The following is a 20897-nucleotide window of genomic DNA, read 5'->3' on the forward strand; positions in this document are numbered from 1 at the left end:
CTGTGTCTAGAGGAGTTGATTTGTATCTACTGTGTCTATCAGTTCTGTCCAAAGCAATAACACAACAGAGATATTAATCAGCTGAGTTATTTTAACTAGTCACGGCAGGCTTAACTTGGAAGATGGATTTGGAGAAAATGGAGGGATGTAGTTGTTGCCGTGCTGGAGGCAGAACTTTTGTGGGGGGAAATCCCATGTTAATGAAAACACTATCCTTGGCGAGTGACTGGTGTTGATATCCATTCAGTGCAGTTCCCAGGATTTCTCACACTTATACGGTATTTGTTCTTCTCTCTACGCTTCCCTCTTTGGCTTTGCAGAAAAACCACTTCAAATGGTGCCGTCTCCACCTCGTACCCACCCTGGCACTTTCTACACCACTCCCTTTCCACCTTTCCCTCTTCTCCAATCTCCATTGCTCACTCTCATCTCTCTATATTAACATCAAATGCCTGATCTGGTACAAACGTTCAAAGACTCTAACAGTTTGTTTCCAACTTCCTTGTCATCATCTCATCCCTCTATTCTCTGTTTACTCTGGGATTTGCATTAGAAAATACATTTAGGGATGGCTAATCCCTCCACGTTTGATTTCCGCGGCAGGGTGATGGCTTCCAGCTGCGCTCTGCGGCATATTTGTGTGAAGAGCGATCTTCGAAAACAAGTTTTGTCGGTGGTATAAATCAGACCACTAATGCTGTGCTGGCTCGGCGCGCAGTCTCTGCTTACATGGTGGCCCTCCGTATGCGTGTTAGTGGATATGCCTGCGTCTGTGTGCTTGGCAAAACTGAGTGATGATGTTTTTACACCACAATCAAGCCCATTTGCAAACCTTTAAATCATATACCCTCAAGTGCGAGCGCAGCATATTGCAAATTTGAATATGCAGCATAATCGTTTTTTACTCGCCTTTGTTCTCTTGTATTTTGATAGTATTGATCATATTTCATGTAATTCTCAAAACTACACTGTGATTGCAGTTTTGTGTCAGTGCAGGCTTAGCATTAGGAGACCGAGGGCGTGTTAACTGACCGCTTTGATTCCCAAACAGTTATTTATTTTTATTTTCTTCACATAAGCCGCTGTCCTCAGAAAGTCTCCAGCCTGGATGCTTCTATTCATTGCAACTCCTTCTCAACTGAGTGAGCTGTTTCACAAGCTGCAGACAAAGTCACAAGTGATCTGTTGACAATTTAATGATATAAAATCACAGAATGAAAATGCCCCCTTTGTGTTGTTTTCTGTCCCCAAATCTCTCTGGATATTTGGTTCGTACTATGATAACTGTGACCACAGAACAGCGTAACGTTACAATAGCAATTTCATGAATGTTTTCTTTTACCACTTAAAAAAATTCTGCACGACTTGTGGGCATTTTATTTTAGCACTGAGAAAACAAACACTATCCATTTTTACCTCACCGACCCTGACGATCCAATCCCCGGTTGCAAAGACTTGTCTTAGGATTGGTGGGACGTCAGCAGAGATGCAGCTGCTGGCCCGATCTGTTGCGGTGAAGAGACGGTGGTCGTGAGAGCAGAGCTGCTGATTTAAGTTAATAGATGCTTCCATCCTCATCCGCGGCCACGAGCTGTGGGCAGCGACTTAAAGAATGAGATTACAATAAAGTGATCAATTTTGAAGTTGTAAAAAAACATTGGCTTTTACAAAAGTTACAGAAATACCCATAATAGCTATCTTAATGCTCCTAAATATGAAACTACAGTAAGTGACAGAGTAGTCGTGGACTGTTGACTATAGTTTCATTCTTACATTTGAGTGGTATCAGTCTCTTGAAGGGAGGTAAGGGTATTTTCCAAAGTGTCTGCTATCTCTTTACTAAATGAAGGTGTGTCTGTGTGTGTGTCTGTGTGTATCTAGTTGTTTTGGTGTATTGGTGGGGACCTGATAAGCTGAAGTGTTGAGTTTGGAGTTCTATTTAATAGACCCTTGTAAATGTATTGCTGTACAGTTATTCTGTCTTTTCAAAAGCAGTAATGGTGCGTGTGTGTACATTTGTGTTCCTCTATTTGACTTTGGTGTTTGTGTTTTTATTATAGAGACACACACACTGAGCTCAACATAGATGCTGGCCTCTGCAGATCGCACTAGATAATGTCATATTTCTGGATTTCAGTTCAAGACCAGCGTTGTTGAATTACTGCAGCTAAATTTTGGCACCCTGAATCAGCTGTGTGTTTTGCTGACACACCCCATTCCTCCTGCCATGATAGACTTCACTCACTCCTGCTGCAGAGTTTAAAGGGCCCTGCACTGGTTTCTATAAATCGCAATTCCGAAAGAGTAATCAAGAGGATTGTTCTAGGGAGAAATAGCTTTTATGGACTATAGGAGAAATTAAAATGTTCGTATCTGTTTAAACACACAGTAATGTTTTTCTAGCTGTTGAAAAAAAGTGGATAATTGCTCTGATCTTGGAATCAGTAACTGCTCTGCTGCTACTTTGGACCTTTGGCTCCTTACATTTGTAATTTTAACCTCAGTTCTTGTCTCTTTGCATTATTGCTTGCTTAAAGGTACAGTGTGTAAAATCCCACCACTAAAGTCAGTCTATTAGAGATTGCAGTCAACTTAATTCTGTGTTTTTTACCCCTCACAATTCAAGTACATAATCCTAGCTATGGTGGCCACAGTAGGACAAACAGGCAGATTGTAGGCTGTCAATCCACTGTTTACCGCAGCTGTCAATATAGCTAGAGTTTCGATATGCTGTGTTGATCTTTAGGATGTTCGAGCCTAACATTAGCTAGCATATTGTTAGCTTTTAAACAGCTGATCTGAGATGCCAGGCTCACATGTCTAATCTGCTGACAATAAATAACTGTGACAATTTTAGGAATAAATGAGCAATTTTATGCATGTTTTGTATGTTAGAGCCCTGACTTCATATAAAGTTTTAAAGAACTATTTGTGATCTTTAAATTACAAGTAACTTATTAGCCGCAGTATGTATGTAGCCTGTCTCTAGTTACATGCAAAAAAAATGAGCCACGGTGTTCGAGATGGTGCTTGCTCCTATATATTCCTAATGGGTTATTACCTAAAAAGTTTGTTTATTTTGTTAGAAGATGTAATTGCACACCAATCTATGTATATGTCTGATTACATCATTCTTTTTTTCTCTTCAATAACCTCAAAAAATAATTCTTTGTACCAATCAAAATACGATCTTATCTGTTTTGCTAAAACAGCAGCCTTCGGACTGTGTCAGCAGTTGAAACAGATACCTTTTACAAATGTTGAAAAGGCTTGCATGCCTGACATGTGTGATTGCAGTAAAATATTCCATTGTTAATTTTCTCATGTCACTCATTGCACTTATTTTAGCAAACTCCTCTGGGAAGTTTCTGATAATGGACTGGTTTCAATAGAAAGTGGAACTTGCTTTGTTCTTTTTCTTAGGACATCTCTCTGTGATTCAGGCAAAGTGCACTTAAAGTTTTTAAGAGCAGCCACTTTGTTTGCCTTCAGCCTCCTGCCCATTAAAGAAGCCAAAGGTATATTAACAGAGTCCTTCGAACACTCACAGGCCTTTGAGTCCTCACTGAAGTTGCTCAACATGGACTTCTAATTGGTTCTCACCAACAATGCCAGCCTGGGAGACTTTATTGTGAAGTCCAAGTTATTTCTGCAATTTTTGACTGTGTGCCACTCACACTCAGTTTAGTGTGCAGTCACATGGAGAACGTGACTACACAGATATTTGCATTCATAGTTACCTTAACAGCATTGTGTAGCACAATCCTCATCATGGATTGCTTGAATTTGGATATTTTGCCTGTATTTTTGTCTGTGGACGTGCATATTTGTGCACTAAAGATAAATTCTTAGCATGGCTGCAAGAGCGATGACTGCAGTTGTGTTTCAGTTTGTGCATGTTCATGTTTGCTCAAATGAGGAGGAGCACTGGAGCTATCCAGCTTTAGAAGCCAGATGTCAAAGGTCGTTCCACATTAGTGCCGCCGATCAATCGCAGGCCTTGCATAACTCTCCTGCCTCTTTGTCTCTGAAGGAAGTGGATTAGAGGCTGTTTTCTGTGATGGGACCTGGGATGATTAGTTTGGCCTGTTTAGAATGCATGCGCTCACAGATGCATGCAAACATGCACTCAAAACAGACGGCCTGGATGGTAGAATAGACCTTTGTTTTTAAGATGCTCATTTATTTTAGTTTCCAACAAATCATCATAAATCAGATGATGCCATTATGTTCTTTGATGCTGGGAGATCACGAAAATTTCTGTCCTTCCTCTAGGTCACAGTCTCTGGTAAATACTCATAATCAGGCACTTTGCTATTTTATCAAAAAGCCACCAAGAAAGAAAACCCTCCTGTTGATGTTTGGTGACTTGCCAACTTTGCTATTTTAGCAGCAATTTTGCTGTTAGCTTGACTACGTCATGTGTACTTTTATGATCCAGTATCATACAGCGTGTCAGGGGCATTACAGGCTTAAAGAGGAAGTGTTTCCAGCTCCAGATCTCAGAGGGGGGACTGAAACATATACCCCAAAGAAAACAAAGCATAATCGACCAAGAGCTGTGCTAGGGGATAGCCAAATTCATTAGGATACTTTGGATATGATCCAGTAGTTGTTAAGATATTTAAGTGTAGGAAATCTCTGGGGGAGGTCAGAAAGAAACCCTACTCCTTACATAGTTTTGCAGCTAAATGGTAATGACAAATAATGAACAGAATGCAATGCTACATAGAAGAAAAACTATGACATCAGGAACCACTGATCATAATAGGTTTAACAGTTTCTTTATTCTGGGAAATGGATCACACACAAAACTGCAGTCATGCCATATCCCTCCTGTTACAAAATGTTAGCTCAGATAGGATACAGCCCTGTAGTTGGATAAGCGGTTCACAAAATAGATGGAATCAACACCTTTACCCGGTGCTGTAGAGATCCCAGGAGCTACTTTGTTGGTGGGAGTTTGCCCCAGTATTGTGTCTCAAGGCAAATTGGTCCTGGGTAGGGAACCAGATGAAAAGTGATTCAAAACACCACTATGAAGAGAAAACGAACAAGGGCTGATTGATCCATGATCGACTGATCTACGTTGCTATTCTCACCCCTGGCCATGACCAAAGTGACCAAAACAATGAGATTTCTGATGCAAGCGTCATTAGAACTTTCCATCAGAGAGTATCTGGAATCAGCCTTTGAAATAGGATGAGGAGCTCCATAACTCCAGAGGGACTTGGAGTAGAGCCACTACTCCTCCACAATGAAAGTAGGCAGTTGAGGTGGTTTGGAGATCTGACTAGGATGCTTCCTGGGTGAGGTGTTTCAGGAATGCCCTCTCCTGAGGCAGATCCAAGACACAGTGGAAAGATTCCATCTTTTGGCTATTTTAGGAATATCTTGGTGTCCCCCTGAAGATCTGGACAAATTGGCCAGGATAAAGGAGGTCTGGGTGTCTGCTTACACTGCCGACTCAGACTCAGATAAGCAGTGGATGGATGGATGAAAACAAGTTTATAGTTAATAATTTTGTCATGACCAAAGGCAACAGCTGCCACTTACCTTACTCTGTGTATGAGAGCTCCTGATCTCTGCCCGTTCAAAGTCAGCATACTGACTTTGTAATTTGTACTCACTATTAGCTAAAAACACACACGTGTACCCTCGCAGACAATGGCAGAAGTTGTGAATTATAAGAAATCTGATATGCATATAAGTGTATATCTCCTTCCAGTGAACGACTTTAAAAGAACGCCTGTTTCCTCCAGCACCATTAAGGGCCTCGCCCTCAGCTGGAGTCCTGACAGCTTATGACAGACGAACCGTGCAGAGTACCCGCTGATCAGACAGCGTGATTACACCATACATCACAGGTTCCTAAACACAGGCCTCCATCCTGCCTAAACGCACCAGCATACGGGGCAGTTAAACACATACAAAGATTTGTATGTGTCTCTGTGTTCAGACGCTGAATTATAACTGTGTAGTCTAAACTTAGTCACACATGGTTATCGCTCAAGAATATGAGTATTTTTAGCTCATTTGCAAACTTTGTGCCATAGGATTACTGTTGCAAAACCTTTTTTTTTCTTACCTCAAAAAGTACCTCTTTTTTTCACCCCTCCTTCCTGTCTTTTCCTCTCTTTAATGTTGAACTCTAGACAATTTATTGGAGAATAACTTGTCAGGGAATGCTTTTTTCTGTGGCTCACTTTACTGCATTAATGATTCATACACATTTAAAATAGCTTTCCACAGTTTATCACCGTGGCCCCATCTCTTCATCAGCAGGTTTGCATGAATTTTCCCACAAGTGTGTGCATGTTTTGGATGTAACATGACAAGCGCACACAAACATATCTTTGTGTGCGCATATTCATATCTCTGTGTGAGTATATGTTATGATGGGTGTGTGGGTATGTGAGTGTGTGTGTCACGATGGGTCTGTGTCTTTAGGCAGACTTCAGTGTGTCTGGCTGGCTGATCGTAAATCACTGGGAGGGAAAGGCACACATCTCGTTCTGGAAGCTTTCAGTCACAGATCGTATACAGCCACTTTGGTGTGCATACCCTCTCACACACACACACACACACACACACACACACACACACACACACATTCAGCTTGTACAACCACTGAATTAAGGTCTAGATAAGATGAAACTTTGATCCAGTCGGATAGTTGGTGCACAGAGGAGCACACACAGGCTTGTGCTTATAACACACATTTTCTGTTAATTGGCATGAAATGATTCTATTCAGACAACTAAAATATGACGAAGCTCACTGCACACTTGTTGTTTAGAGATTTTGCAGTTACTGATATCAAAATATTTTCTGCACATCCTGCTAGAATACATGCTGTAATGTAAGTGATGCATAAGATTGTGTGTGATTAGGCTTATATATGATGAGAGTTTGAAGCTTGTGCCCTTTTGTACTGCAGAAGCTTGAAGCTGTGTTACAGTGATAATCTTCCATACCTGCTTACTTGTTTTTTTACCCTTTTGCTCACTCAAATGTGAAGTCACTGTCTTGTTCCTTCTGTCCTGTTGTCTTTCTGCATCAGTCAGATATTTTACTCCTTTCGGTTTCTCACAGTTACTGAGAAACCTACTTTTTATTGAGATGCCTGCAGCTGTCTTGGACCAAAGTAGGGCAGGCTAGTACGCAGATGAACCAATGCAAATACAGATACATGCGCAGAGTGAGAGCTAGTGAGAAGTAGGGCAGACAAGCAGGCAGTATTACCAAAAGCCCTTGGATATCAGGGGCAGGCTGTCCCAGAGGAGCATCATGTCATAACAGTCCTGATTGCACACCATTTAGGAATGCCTGCAGAGTTAACCTTTCAGTGATGAGGGGTCACCAGTGATGTGATCACTAACCCCTCTGATGCTCCCCTGCCAACTGCATATACACACTCTTGCATTCATTCTCCCCTAATGCCATCTCTGTACGGTGTGGGATAATTGCCCACAAATGCTCCTTGGTGGCTATTAGACATGGAAGATTTACTCTCAAGCCAACCACTTCAAAAAATATTGCATCCCACTAAAAGCTTGAGATGCTTCAGTTCCCTTGTGTTTTCTGCGTTGATTTCTTTTTCCTGCATTATCTGAGGTAACTCACTTTATCTGCCTACCTCTGTCCAGGTGCAGTACAGTGATGCGCAGAGTGGTAAGGATTTTGTGACCTATCTGACTCTCTCCCCTGTGCAAATGACTTTCCACGGCACTGGGAGCACCCTCCAAGCCAGCCATGACCAGGTGAGTCTGCTTAGATGCATTCAGTATTGTGTAAAAGTTGTATACAATAACAGTAAATTGAGGATGCTTTTAAAAAATATGCCCATTTTGTTTTTATTGTTTTTGTGGTTATCAATGAACTGAATGTAAAGTACACTAAACAAAAACCCCACAACATCCATGCTTTATTAAAGCACAAATGAGCAGTTTACCTCTGGAGTCGATTACTTTATGACTTTTTTAAGGGTCCAGTGTAATGTGTTAAAACATCAAAGTCAAACTCAGTGTTTCAAACAAACTAACAATCAAGGCCATTGACTACCAGCTTCAGTGTTCTGCAGAGAAATTCATGTTAGTCAAAGAAGTCCAGTGGCTTTGAGGAGACTGATAACATGATGTAACAAATCCACAACAGACCCTGCCATGTTTTCATGCTCTCCAGCCCACTTCTTTTATTAACCGGTTGCTGTTACAAACACATGGCTGCAGCTTTTCAGCTTGCAGCCAAACATACACACCAACAACAACAACAACAACACAGTCAGGACACAGCACAGATTTTAATGCATGGGAGGCATGATGAGCTGATGCAGCTCTGGTGTGTCAGCCTCCCTGCAGCAGTGCTACAGAGCACACCCCGCCACATACATAACATAAGTTGCCTAAAATGTATTTTGATGCATCCACAGCAGTATGACGCTTCTGTGCTGATCCTTGTGTTTACTTTTTCAAACTGGGGGGTTTCCTACCATAACATATTTTAAGAAGTACATTGACTATAGATATATCCACTTTAAAAAAACTGAAATATATTTCTTCCTACGTTTATATATTTATAAAGCGCTCTGAGTTGACCAAATCTTCCTGTGGACTGTAATCAATGATCCTTCATGGCAATTAAATTGGATTTTTATGGGTCCATAACAGTGACAGCCATGGCCCGAGCGTTTATGCTTTTGGTTGCCTGTCCATCCAAATCTGGTGAACATGATATCTCTTTGGATGGCCTTGATGTATTTTAGTCACATTTGGCTCAGATGGTCACTTGGACTAAAGTCAGGGCTGAATAGATTTTGGTGGTCAAAGTCCAAGGTCACTGTGATCTCAAGTCTACCCCTTGTGAAGGGGATATCTAAGACACCTGCAGAGTGTTCATTACAAATGACACTACATCTGGCAAAAATGTTTACTTGGACTCATGGACAAACTGATTTAAAATCTGGTGGTCATTGGTAATGGTTACAGTGGCCTGACCAAAAAAAAAAATGTTTTTTTTCCAATGTAATAATTAATCTGACAATTGCAAAAACATTTCACAGAAATATGAAATGGCAAGAAATGAAATAATGATATTTTATAGTTAGTTCGCTGGTTAGCAGTGCTGCAGAATCAGTACAATCAAGTTGGTTTTTCCAGTTGAATCTAATACTGATAGTCATGCTTGTGAAAGATAACATATCAAATATTATAAACAGATACTTGTAATAATCAAGTATCTTATTAAAGACATTTGACAGTTGAATCAAAGACTTTATCCATCCAAAAATCGGACCAAGAAGTTGAGTACATATTAAACTGTAAATATCATTAGCTAATCTTGATTTTCTATTATACTTTGCAATAATAATAAAAATAAACTGCAACTGTCCCACTATGTTATCAGACGGGCTTCCTTTCCTGGTGCAGTCAAGTGTACCATATGCTGTATATGGTGTACTATATAGGACGTATTGTGAGACTTTGACAGGTCTCATCCTCTAATTAACAGAGAATCTCTGCTTTTATTGTTAATCACCAGGGTGTTAGACCCACCCGTGGTAATATTCACTCACTGCATTTCTTCCCGACAGCTTTAGTTTTTCTATCCATCAAAAATAATCCTCATCCACAAATCTGATTAAACTTATGGCAGACCCTGTCATTCTCTCTCCCTCCCTCCCTCTCTAGTTTTCTCGCTCACTCTCTTTCGCGTACTCACTGCATTCAGAAGGAGGTTCTTTGTCTTGTGTTGCCCAAGCAGAAAACCAGTTGCTTACAATCTATCATCTAAACATAGGACGCCTCTTTGTTCAGCAGTCTTCAAAGCTTTAATAAAGGGCCTGGTCGGCCCCGATTGGGCCAGCTGACAGGGGGCTAGTGTCGCCACCGCTAACTGAGAGCCAAGCCAATATAGGCCAGGCAGGTCTGCGTCCTTGGGACCTGTTGTTGCCAGGAGCACTGGGGCATGACCGACTGTTAGAGAAAGCCTTTCTTTTCCTCTTCTCAGTACAGTGAAGAGTATGTCCACAAAGGGAGCACCTAACAATAAGGGGTCACCCCCAGCAGCCCTTCAGTCCACAACACTTTAACAATTCTGAAGGCATCACACATTTGGATGGCTTTACCATAGACCATTTTCCATCACAGGAACTAGCAGGTCATATTAGGGTGTCATGCTCCTTTTTTACATGTTCCAACCATGGAAGCTATCCCTGTATGACCTCTTTATGGGCTGTTTCCGTGGTGGGAAAAAGTATAAATTCCAGGATAAGTAGCTCTGAGCGCCCCTGAAGTACTACTAGGCAAGACTCAATGCTGAGACAGCACTTAAAAAACAAACAAACAGTAAGGCGATGCAACAATCAGCAACACAACAACTATATTTGTTCCCTCAGTCATCCTGTTTTTATGGACTCACAGTTCCATACTTACATCAATGACGTCAAATTATTTAAATGTTAGTTAAAGCAAAATTATGACGTCACATGTTACAATGTTACAATTGAAACAGAAAAGCTGAAAGAGCCAATTAGTCAGTTCCTGTAAACGTGCATGTCACTTAGTGGCTGCACCTGACACTCCCTGGACTTACTTATAAGTTATTGTAAAAGGTCTCCTAGTTCATTTTAGGCATGCGCTTTCATAAATTCAGATTGATTTGTTATGTCCTTAACTTGCTAATTACTAAGTGAGTGAGTGAGCTATGTGTCTCCTAGGCCAAATGCCTCAGCACCCACTCACAGGCACTCTCATCTCACAATTTAATATGTACATTTAAAGATTGTAAATCTGATGAGATGGAACTGGGAATGTCAGCGCTACGAACTGATAAAAAAACTTTTCCTGGAGCCTCTGTCTGTTGCTACACACACAAAATTACCACAGTAACATGCGGTGACTCAATTTATGATCTCGCTGGGAATTTCCTCTAGTGTTATCCGCACTCTGGTGGAGGTTTATGTCTACTAGGCCAGAGTAACTGATAAAGATCCACAGCCAGAGGAAATCCTCTCCATACTTCTCTGCCCATGATGTTAAAGGAAAGATATGCATAATACAGAGTACAGTTATGAATGAGTTTGCAAACACAAAATAGAGTTGGAAAAAAAAAACCATAGTACTCATTTTCTATTGTGTTTGCATGGTTCTGGCATTTCAGGCTTTACTTAGGTTTTTGAACAAGCGCATGTCCATAAATGAGGTGTTAAATAAAAGGAAGATTAGTGATTAGGGTTTAATGATAGATTCCTTTATTTAATATGGAGGAACAGCTTAGGCACACATGGGCTGAGAAATCAGATATAATGTATCCTTTTAAAAGTACCATAACCCTGTTTTCTAAGTCACATAAAAGCAAGGATAAATTAACTTGTTATTAAGATCAGGTGTATCAGGTGATCCTGAACCCTCCCTTAGTTACTCTGTAATAGCCTAGGCTGCTGGGTGCTTCCCATGATGCACTGTTTCTGCTTCACTCACCTCTTTTCACTCTCTCTGTGTTTGTTCACCACTCTGCATTTAATCATTAGGTAATTTTAATCCCTCTCTCTTCCTTGGTGTGTCTTTTGTCCTTTCTCACTCCCAGCTAGTTGTAGGAGATAGGTGCCCCTTTGTGAGCCTGTTTCTGAAAAAGGTTGCTTCTTGTTAAAAAGGTGTTTTTCCTTCCTACTGTTGCCAAGTGCTTGCTCACAGGGGGTCATTGGATTGTTGGGGTTTCTCTCTATTATTCTATAGTCTATATAGTCTTTACATGATCAAAAAAGCACTGTGAGGAGACTGTTGTTGTGTTGTGGTTTTATACTGTATTAATTCATTTTAGTTAAATTAGATTTTCTTGGTTAAATTCACATTCAAACAGCTTTTATCTCACTTCCAAAAACAAATAACAGGCTCCGTAACATACTGTATTTAGACATATTTTTGATATGACTACATGCTTTCTGGACAGGCTGATTCCTGTGTTTGTTCTTCAGAGCTGAACTAACTCTTCTGGCAGTCCCTCTGTGGCGGCAGTGGGACACCAGGGGGGCCGAGGCCCTCTGGTCTGAGTGTAAGGTGTCGCTGGTCCAACATGAGTGGCCTGCAATCGAAGATGACAGGGTGACTGTTGTCTGCCACCAGACTCTAGTGTGTGTCTATGTGCATTTGGTTGTGTGTGGGATTGCTTTGCGTGCAGTAATGTCCTCAGCTGAGCCACCCTGGGTCCCAGGAGCCCTGTCTCCAAGATTGTCAGCTGTGACTGCTTGGGTTTCCTGCAGCAAAGGCACTTTTTGGCTGATTTGATGTGACACATTGACTATAATCTGTTAGGATTAAAATGTGTTGCAGACATTCTTTCAGGTAATGAGGGCCACTTTTTTCTGGATGTTTGGTTATTAAGTTGTACCAGGTTTTCCAGGTATTCCTTAACAATTTATCATGAAGCTGTTAGGCAAAGTTTTCCATAAGTGGTTCATTATTTGCTGAGCCAGTGCTATTATTCCCAATTCATTCCACGCCATGGTTACAGTAGGTAAACACTGTTTTCTTGCTCTCTTGACCATTTTTGTTCGTTTATACCACAGAAAATGTAACAGTTCTGGTAAAATTGACTGGGAATCTGATCGTGCTCTGGCAGAGCAATGATATTGGAACAAAGGATGAAAGGGCAGAGCTATAAGGAGCCCGTTTAGGGACTCTAAATGTTAAACACATTCCTGTCTTTGTTTACATGAAATGTGTTGAAAAGGCTTGGATTCATGTTTGACCCAATTGAGTATGGAATAGGCTACAGCATGACCACTGCAGATGCCTGAAACCTCTACTTTGATTTATATTTTTAAAATGTATATATTTAAAAAGGAAGTTGCCTTTTAAGGCAAAGAATACAACACTTACTACAGTGCTAGTGGATAGTTTCTTGGTTGCATTTAAGGGCTGGTAATCACTATTATAAACCCATGTTTACTGTGTTTAAGTTAGGAGAAAAAAGCTGAAAGTAACGAAGTATAGTGGAAGATAGTAGGATAACTGCTGGCATGGTCTTCAGAGATCCCCCGTGGAGCTCAGGGGAACAGCAGGAGAGGGAGCTGCAGAGGGCCAGAGGTTGTACAAGCCTTGTGTTTGAAGTCTTCCTCCCTGACTGCAGTGCAGACGTTACCCCAAGCTGTGCTCCTCTCAGGGGGTCCTCTGGAGTGTTACCCAACCAGGCTGGCAGCTGTTGAACAGCTTCTTCTCCCTGCTTATCTGTCTTAGCTGTCTCCTCTTTATGTGCCAGTGTTTTGTAACCAAAACCAGCACCTGGACATATCCTAAATCACTGAATGTGGAGAACACAGGGCACACTGGTCTGTCACTCAGACATCGAAACACCAATCATCTGAATGAGGACTGGAGACAGTTTTTAATTAAACGTATTAAATGTGTATAGTAACTGATTGCCTGCATGGAGGGTTTTTTTTGGCAGAACTAAAGAAAAAGAGATTTTTATTTGCGATTTCACTTGTGACGTGGTCAAAAATGACAGGAAGATAGATAAATTTCAATCAGCTGGAGTAACACAGTGTCCTGCCCTGAATCTATACTTATATGCCAGTCGCCCATCAAGGACCAGTTTCTGAGCCAGGAAGACCCTGGTTCGGATTGTGTTTTTGTCGCTTTTTCTGGCAAACAACATCCTGACACAAAATTTGGGTCATTTCAGAACAAAATAAATGACGCCATCAATATTTGGCTGATATCAAGTCACAACTGAGTGTAATGATCCAAAAATTTGGCTTGCAGGAGAATTGGTCTGTTGCTTCTGTTAACTGGGTCAGTTGAAGAACTCATCAGCTAGAAATGCAAGTATTGTTTACACTACGTTATTGCGAGTCACTGCAGACCACTATTGCATATTTGGGTTGGATGTCTTTTTCTTTATATAGTACATAATGAGACCTGGACTTTGTTTAGTCTTAAGCTCTACATTGTTGTGCCTAGCCAAAAACAGCAAGTGGAAAATAAACTTATTGCAGTTGCTGGTTTATAAATAATTACCTGTCTTAGCAGTCACCAACATCAAGCAATACAACCCTCACCCAGAAGCTACCTGAACATTTAGAGATTACTACAGGTGGTGCCCGTAGGTTCCTCTAAAGGTTCTGTAGAACCTAAATCCTGCTAAGGAAAAGCTCATACCTTACATTCACACTGTCAGACGTATCCAAACCATGATTATCCCCTTACCCATCACCACCCTTTCCCTACCCCAGAGAGAGACAAAGCGAAGTATCTATAGAGCGATCCATCATTCCTGCCTGTCTTCCCACTTGCCCTCCTCAGGAAACACCTTTCAGACCAGGAGATTAGAGTGTGACGGGAAGAGAGAAGAGCAGTGAAAGAATGATGGAGGAGGAAGAGGAAGGTGTAAATGATTAAGAGGGAAAGGCTAGAGAAGAACTGCAGAGAAACTGATTAATTGGGCAAACAAAAGACTGCTGAGGCAAGGAATGAGAAAATGGGAGATACAAGTGACTCTTTTTTCGCTACCTAGAGAACGCCAGTAGGAATAAACATGAACTTGCCCATTAGGGGACTTGTTGATATCTCCTAGTGGCCTCTTGGAACATTACCAAAGCTTTTAAGGGTAGACATCAGCCATTTTCACACATGCACTATAACCTTGAACTTTTCTAGACATTATGTGAGAAAGTTGTATGCATGTGTAAACAATACAAGTCTGCTCCAGTAGACTTGTATCATTTACAAACTCATTTGCCACAACAGTTAATGTGTGATAAGTCTTTTTAACAAGGAAGATTTTGCTGGGAGACCTTGACATGTACCACCAATGTAAACATTGTAGTTCAAGCTCCCCCAGACACACACCAAACCACAAAACTGCTCTGTATTGGCTTGGAAAATGGCAAAGACCCCAAGGCAATGGCTTAGACCTCCAAACTCCCCGGATTCCAATTCGATTGTGCATCCCACGGATTTGCCAAAACAAGCTAATCTGTTTTGATTTTTTTTTTTTTTTTTTTTTTTTGGTCAATTCATTAGTCCATTATTTAGCAAATTGTTTTTGTTCCACTACAGTGGAGAAGAGTGTACTCAAAAAGCTGCACTATGGTCCTCGGGCCAATCAGATTTTCACTTCAAAGTAATCTAAGTAAAAAGAATGGACTGCCATTAATAGAGCAATTTTCTAGTAATAGTGACCATATTTGTACTATATGTTTTAAAACATTTTATCTACCTCATGTCCACAGCCAGTTTAAAATCACTATTTCACCTAACACCAATGTCTTTGGGCTGCCCACACAGAAACACCCCACTCAGGGTTAGAACCAAGAACCATCTTGCTGTGAGGCAATAGTGCTAACCACAAAATCTGTTAGCTACTCACTTATCCACAAGGGGTCGCCACAGCAGATGCATTTGATTTGGGCTATTTTTTACGCCAGATGCCCATCGTTACATAGCCTGTCCGGGAATTTGAGTGTTCTCCTGGTGACCATCACTGAACTAACCGTCATCCATGCTTTGGGAATATATGAGCCTGGTTCTGGTTTCACCAAGTGCTTGCTAAAAAGGAGTCGTCTGTGTTATCGTAGGGTTTTTACCTTTGCAATACAAAGCATCTCGAGGCAACTATTGTGATTTGACACTATATAAATAAAATTGAATTGAATTGAATAATTAATATGTACTAGTAATAACACATTTATGAATGACTGCACATCCAAAAACACAGTTTACCCACAAGTGCTAGCAAAACGTATGATAACTTCTGTTCCAAAACTAAAATTAAAAAGGCCTGCGTTTCAGGCTGTCAGCACGTGTTGGTAAGGTATGAGCTACAAAGTAATTTGACACGTTTTAGTACAATTTTTAGACACTCACATACAGGCATTAGTGCAATTTTCGCTCGCAGATAGTGTTACTGTGCCTCCCAATCTGGATTACGTTCCATTGCTTGGAGTGTCTCTGAAGCTGACGTTTTGGAGATGTAATACACTTTGAGAGCAAATAACGTTAAGAGTGAGTTCCTTTCTCTTAGCAGATTTGTCATTCTGTCATATATTGGCTTTTTTGCGCAAATAACTCCTTTTTAATCAAAATTCTGTCAAAAAGAATAATTTATGTTTTTATTGAAATGAATTGTTCTCCCAGACCAGTGTGACTACTTTAGAACAAGCAAAGGTGCCGAATTCATTATCACATTCATGGTGAGAAGAGCAAGATGTTTTGGCAGTGACTTTGCAGCCTTCAGGGGCATCAGGTTTTGCGCGTGATTTCTCACGCACACAAATTAGGTGCGGATAAAGGTTTGTAAAGCAGTCGCACCTTCTTTCACTCGGCACCTCTGTGGGAGGTAAAGGAGAGCTGGGCTACCCACTGCTGTTTGTAGCGTCTTTTGCTCATTAGCTTCATGTCATTTGATACTGAGTGATAGCTCGCCTTGCTGAAAAGGTCCCCAAGATAAGGACCATGCATTTAATCTTTTCCTCTGCTCTGCAATCTTTCAGTAACAATGTGTGAGATGTGTCATCTGTGGGGAAATCACTTTTTTCTAATGGCAGCACAGTGATGTTTTGCTCCTCAAAGGTTAATATTTCTCCTCTGTTTAATAATCTGTGTTATGCAAGCTGTTTCACCGAATCCACTTATGCTTTGTTGACCTAATATACAAGCCACACAGCAGTAGAGTGATGCCAAGAAGATATTTTCAGAGCTTCAGCCTTCCTCTGTCTATTTGAGCTCTTTGGAAATAATCCATTTGGTGCACAGTTGTGACAGTGATGTGCATTAATCATCCTAATCTCTTCATCCACTGCCATCCAGGCCAATGTCTTACGACATAGATAAAACACAAACCAACATTGAAACTGTCAGTCTCATCCTGTTCTTGGAAAGCTGCAAAATATACCAAGCTCCTATTGTTCAAGGAAAATCTCTGGATTTAAAATAAAATCCTTTGACTTGATATGGAACGACACTTCTTGTGGTTAAAAAGACTTAAAGAAAAAAAGAATTAATCATCGCAGGACTGCTCCAAAACCATATCACACCCTGACAGTAATTGCAGGCATACATGTCTATCTCACAAGCATAAATACAATCACACACACACACATAGACAAACACACATGCTGCACAATGACCTGTATTATGAGTTGTAATTATGCTCTATGTTGCTTTCCTGACTTGATGAAATCTGATCTACGAGATGCGTACACCCTATTTGTTTGCAACGGTTGTTTTTGATTCCCACTGAATACTGTGTCATTATTTACCGAAATTACTGGCATTCAGGTTTTGCTGACAGCTTCTTGGGGGGGGAGCAGAAGTCGAGGTTCCTCCTGCCTCATACAGAATTACCAGTGATTTGTTTTATCCAATCTACTTAAGTGTTCAGCTGCAAATAACTAAACCTCTAGCGGTGATCAGTGTGTCTGGATGTGTACTGAGTTATGGAAATGACCGTAGCAATTGGGGAATGTTATTCTGTCTGTCTGAGTCCCACCACCACAGCCACCTCCCCCTCATCCCGATGTGAACAAATTCTCAGGCCTCTAGCAACAGACATTTTGAAACACTCAAAACAACAGTCCCATAGGAGGTTAACACCACTTACAATTAAGGTGTCACTTACCCCTGCGGTTTAACACTTTCTGTGTGTGTGTGTGTGTGTGTGTGTGTGTGTGTGTGTGTGTGTGTGTGTGTGTGTGTGTGTGTGTGTGTGTGCGTGCGTGCGTGCGTGCGTGCGTGCGTGTGTGTGTGTGTGTGTGCCTGCCCGCCTCCTAACAGTATCTTCATGATCTACTAAATCTCCTCTGTAAATAAAGTCACAAGTGACAACTTGTGTTCTGTTTTATATGCAAATTCAGCCCAGCCCTTTGCATTTAAAGGAGATAAGGAAAGATTAAGCAAACCACACTGTCACTACATAAATGTGAGAGGAAGAGGCTACAGTGGCAAGTGAAACATGGGCATTCGCTCTTTTTTGTTAAGGCTGATGAGCCCCTATTTTGCACATCTTAGCAACCAATGTGCCTCCTCTTTTGTCTTCAGTATGACTTCTATCATATGCTCTGCATCCTGCACCAAGTTAAATATCTAATTGATCAAATACTTACGTGATTCTGATCTACTGGTAATTCAAATGACTCTATACGGCATTGTTTGAAAGTCACAAATAATGGGTAACGGGCACAACTGCTGTCCAATATTGAAAGGGCTGAGACTACAAGATATCTTTGGTTAATATGTTTGTCACTGTGTCAGATTAGGCAATTATAGAGCCATAAACATTACCGACATTACTGAATACACACTGCTCCCCTACAGGGCTGCTAGTCTTTTTTTATGATTTTATTTTGTCTCCTTTTATTTGTTGGAGATAATGACACGATTTGCTTGTAGACAACTGCTATGTTCTTGTTTTGACAGTGTAGTTGCTGTCTTTTCCTATCACTGCCTGCTCTAAAGAGCGTCTGCGAGCTGGAAAGCTTCTTGCCTATAACAGGCTCTGGTTAGAGAAACCTTCCAGGTTGACCTGGTTCGTGTGTTGCTACACCAAGAGCAAAACAAGGACTACTGTCAGCTGTGGCAGTCTGTGAATGGTCCATATACCTGTAGAGTCGATGGAGGCAGTGTACAAAGTCTGTGGTACCAGTCTTTGGGCTAGTCTTGCTCGTGCTGCTGTCAAGCCATCAGCCAGTTGCTGAGTAGAGTGGAGTTATAACATTCAAAGAGCTGAAGTAGAGTTGGGTGTTAAAAACAATGGAAAATGCAGCATGCAACACTGCAGCCACTGTCTGGGCTTTTCATGCTGTATTTTTTTCTTTTTTGGATGTTTTGTTGTGCTTTTTTTCACACAGTTTTTTCTCCATTAAAATCCGCTGTAGCACTCTTTCCTTTTCCAGTCTAGTTGTCAACCAATCAAGCACAGTGTCATCCACATCCAGCATTATGCACTTGGGATTTTGGGGGACTGCATGGGAACATGTTAGCGTTAGGTGAAAACCCCTTTCTTTAGGCTTTTGCTGGGGAAAAGCTTATATGTCTTTGTGTATGCATATGCAAAGGAACATAATTGCAGGGCAATGAATTACATATATACAGCAGCTTTTATTGATTTTATGGGGACTGAGATTAAAAAAAAACAAAAAAACATCTACCATCATTTCTTAATCTTACTCATTAACAACTTATATCATAATTAAATTGTTAAAGCTTCCTTTTTATGGATAGCGCTGTATGATTGCATGATGGCAGGGACCTTAAATTTCCCACAGACATGTCATCTCCTTGAAATTGCTTTTTTGCTCTAGAGATGCTACTAGGCAATTTTTATTACGTGTGAAGAGCATTGATTCCCCATGTTCCAGTGTTTTGTTTTTTTTTTACTAAGCTAGGTTAATCACTGACTCTGGTTATATAAAGACATTTTCACACATGCAATGCAGCTCTGGACTTCACTAGAGGTCACACAATGTAGCTGCATGTGAGAAAGAAAATGTCAGTTTGATACTCTCATGTCTCATCTTTGTTGGACCCCTTGGGAGACTACACATTTAATTGTTCGTATTTCTAGCAACATGAAGTGAACTATATCCTGTTGTGTGCTATATGTTAGAAATGACTACTTCAGATAGTGTACTATGCATGGAGGATGTTCACAGATATGATAGAAAATGTTATTTAATTGCTGAACAGTCTGGCTTACTGAAGCATAACTCAATTTTTTTAAATGATTTTAATTTATGGCATTTTTTAAGAGGAAAAAATTGTTTTAAATCAAAGCTTAATATGCAAAATAGTCCGATGTTAAAAGTGTGTGTTTGCATATCTTAAGAAGCTGTTGCACCTGATCGATTTAATGGAAGCACAGCCCCAACAAGAGAGCTGTCAGCTGAAACGCTCAAAGGGTTGTACAACTCTTTTAAGATGGAAACCCAACAGAGTGTGGCAAGAGATGTTGGTTGTTCCCAGTCAGCTGTGTCTAAAACATGGCACAGGCAAAACGGGAAGATTACGAAAGGAAGATCTCAAAGCATCTGGACAGAAAACTCAAAGCAATATGTCCTGAAAATGGAAAATTGCACAACAAAAGAAATGAAAAGCAAATGGTCAGAAACAGGAGACAGTGCCTGTGACAAAAACAGTGCTAACAACAGAAGAAAAAACGGTTTTAGTGGGCTAAAGAGAAACAGTCATTGACTGTGATTCTTGAAGCACTATTCAGTGATGAATTACAGATCTGCGTTATCCAGAGAGTTGATGCTAGAGCTTTTAACTTGTGCTTTTCCAGTGAAATATATAAGATGCAAAGAAGAAGTAGCTAATTTCCCCTTTCAATTATATTATTGGGTTGCTTATATGGCTGGTAAAAGGGGAGAGATGGCAAGCGTGACCTCAAGGGATAAGGGATAACCGCTGGTTACCAAGGGGTTAGTGACAGCTCTGTGAATGAGGCTTCAGCAACCACGAGCAACCAGTTAGGGAATGCTAATTTTTCTGTAGTGACTGGTGGTTGCCAGGCGGTTGCAACTGGTCTGTAGGACTGTGTGACTGGAGAATTATGTTTTTTAAGGAGTAGACTCCATACCTCAAACAGTTTAGCCCATTATGAAAGAAAGTGCTAATTGTAATCTTTTTGTTGATTAGTTTTAAAGTTTGATCAAAGGCGTTCTTATATGCTCGCTTTACAAATGTGTGTCTCTTTAGAAACTACATAATTTCATTGTTTCCTTTTATGATGTATATGAATGCTTACTACAACAATAAGCTGCAGTCCAGAAAAATTATTTTAAATCCATATGTTACTCATCTGTGTTTTGCTGTGATTACTTCCACTAAAGGAAACCGCAGTGTTATTATCTCAGCGATTGCATGTACTTCTGCAGAATGTACACCTCGATTTACCAC

At 40.7% G+C, this 20897-nt stretch overlaps 1 protein-coding gene across 2 annotated transcripts in view; it reads left to right on the forward strand.

The window, feature by feature from the left end:
• Positions 1-20897, forward strand: part of stau2 (staufen double-stranded RNA binding protein 2) — a 105034-nt gene that overhangs the window by 64775 nt on the left and 19362 nt on the right. For both annotated transcript variants that reach the window (XM_084939197.1, XM_084939196.1), the window contains exon 13: positions 7650-7763. In XM_084939197.1, the coding sequence (XP_084795323.1) occupies positions 7650-7763 (114 nt within the window). The remainder of the gene's footprint in view (positions 1-7649; positions 7764-20897) is intronic.

The sequence above is a fragment of the Perissodus microlepis genome, chromosome 9, assembly GCF_051167445.1.
Source record: "Perissodus microlepis isolate ML-2025 ecotype Zambia chromosome 9, ASM5116744v1, whole genome shotgun sequence".
In the NCBI taxonomy this organism is placed as follows: domain Eukaryota; kingdom Metazoa; phylum Chordata; class Actinopteri; order Cichliformes; family Cichlidae; genus Perissodus; species Perissodus microlepis.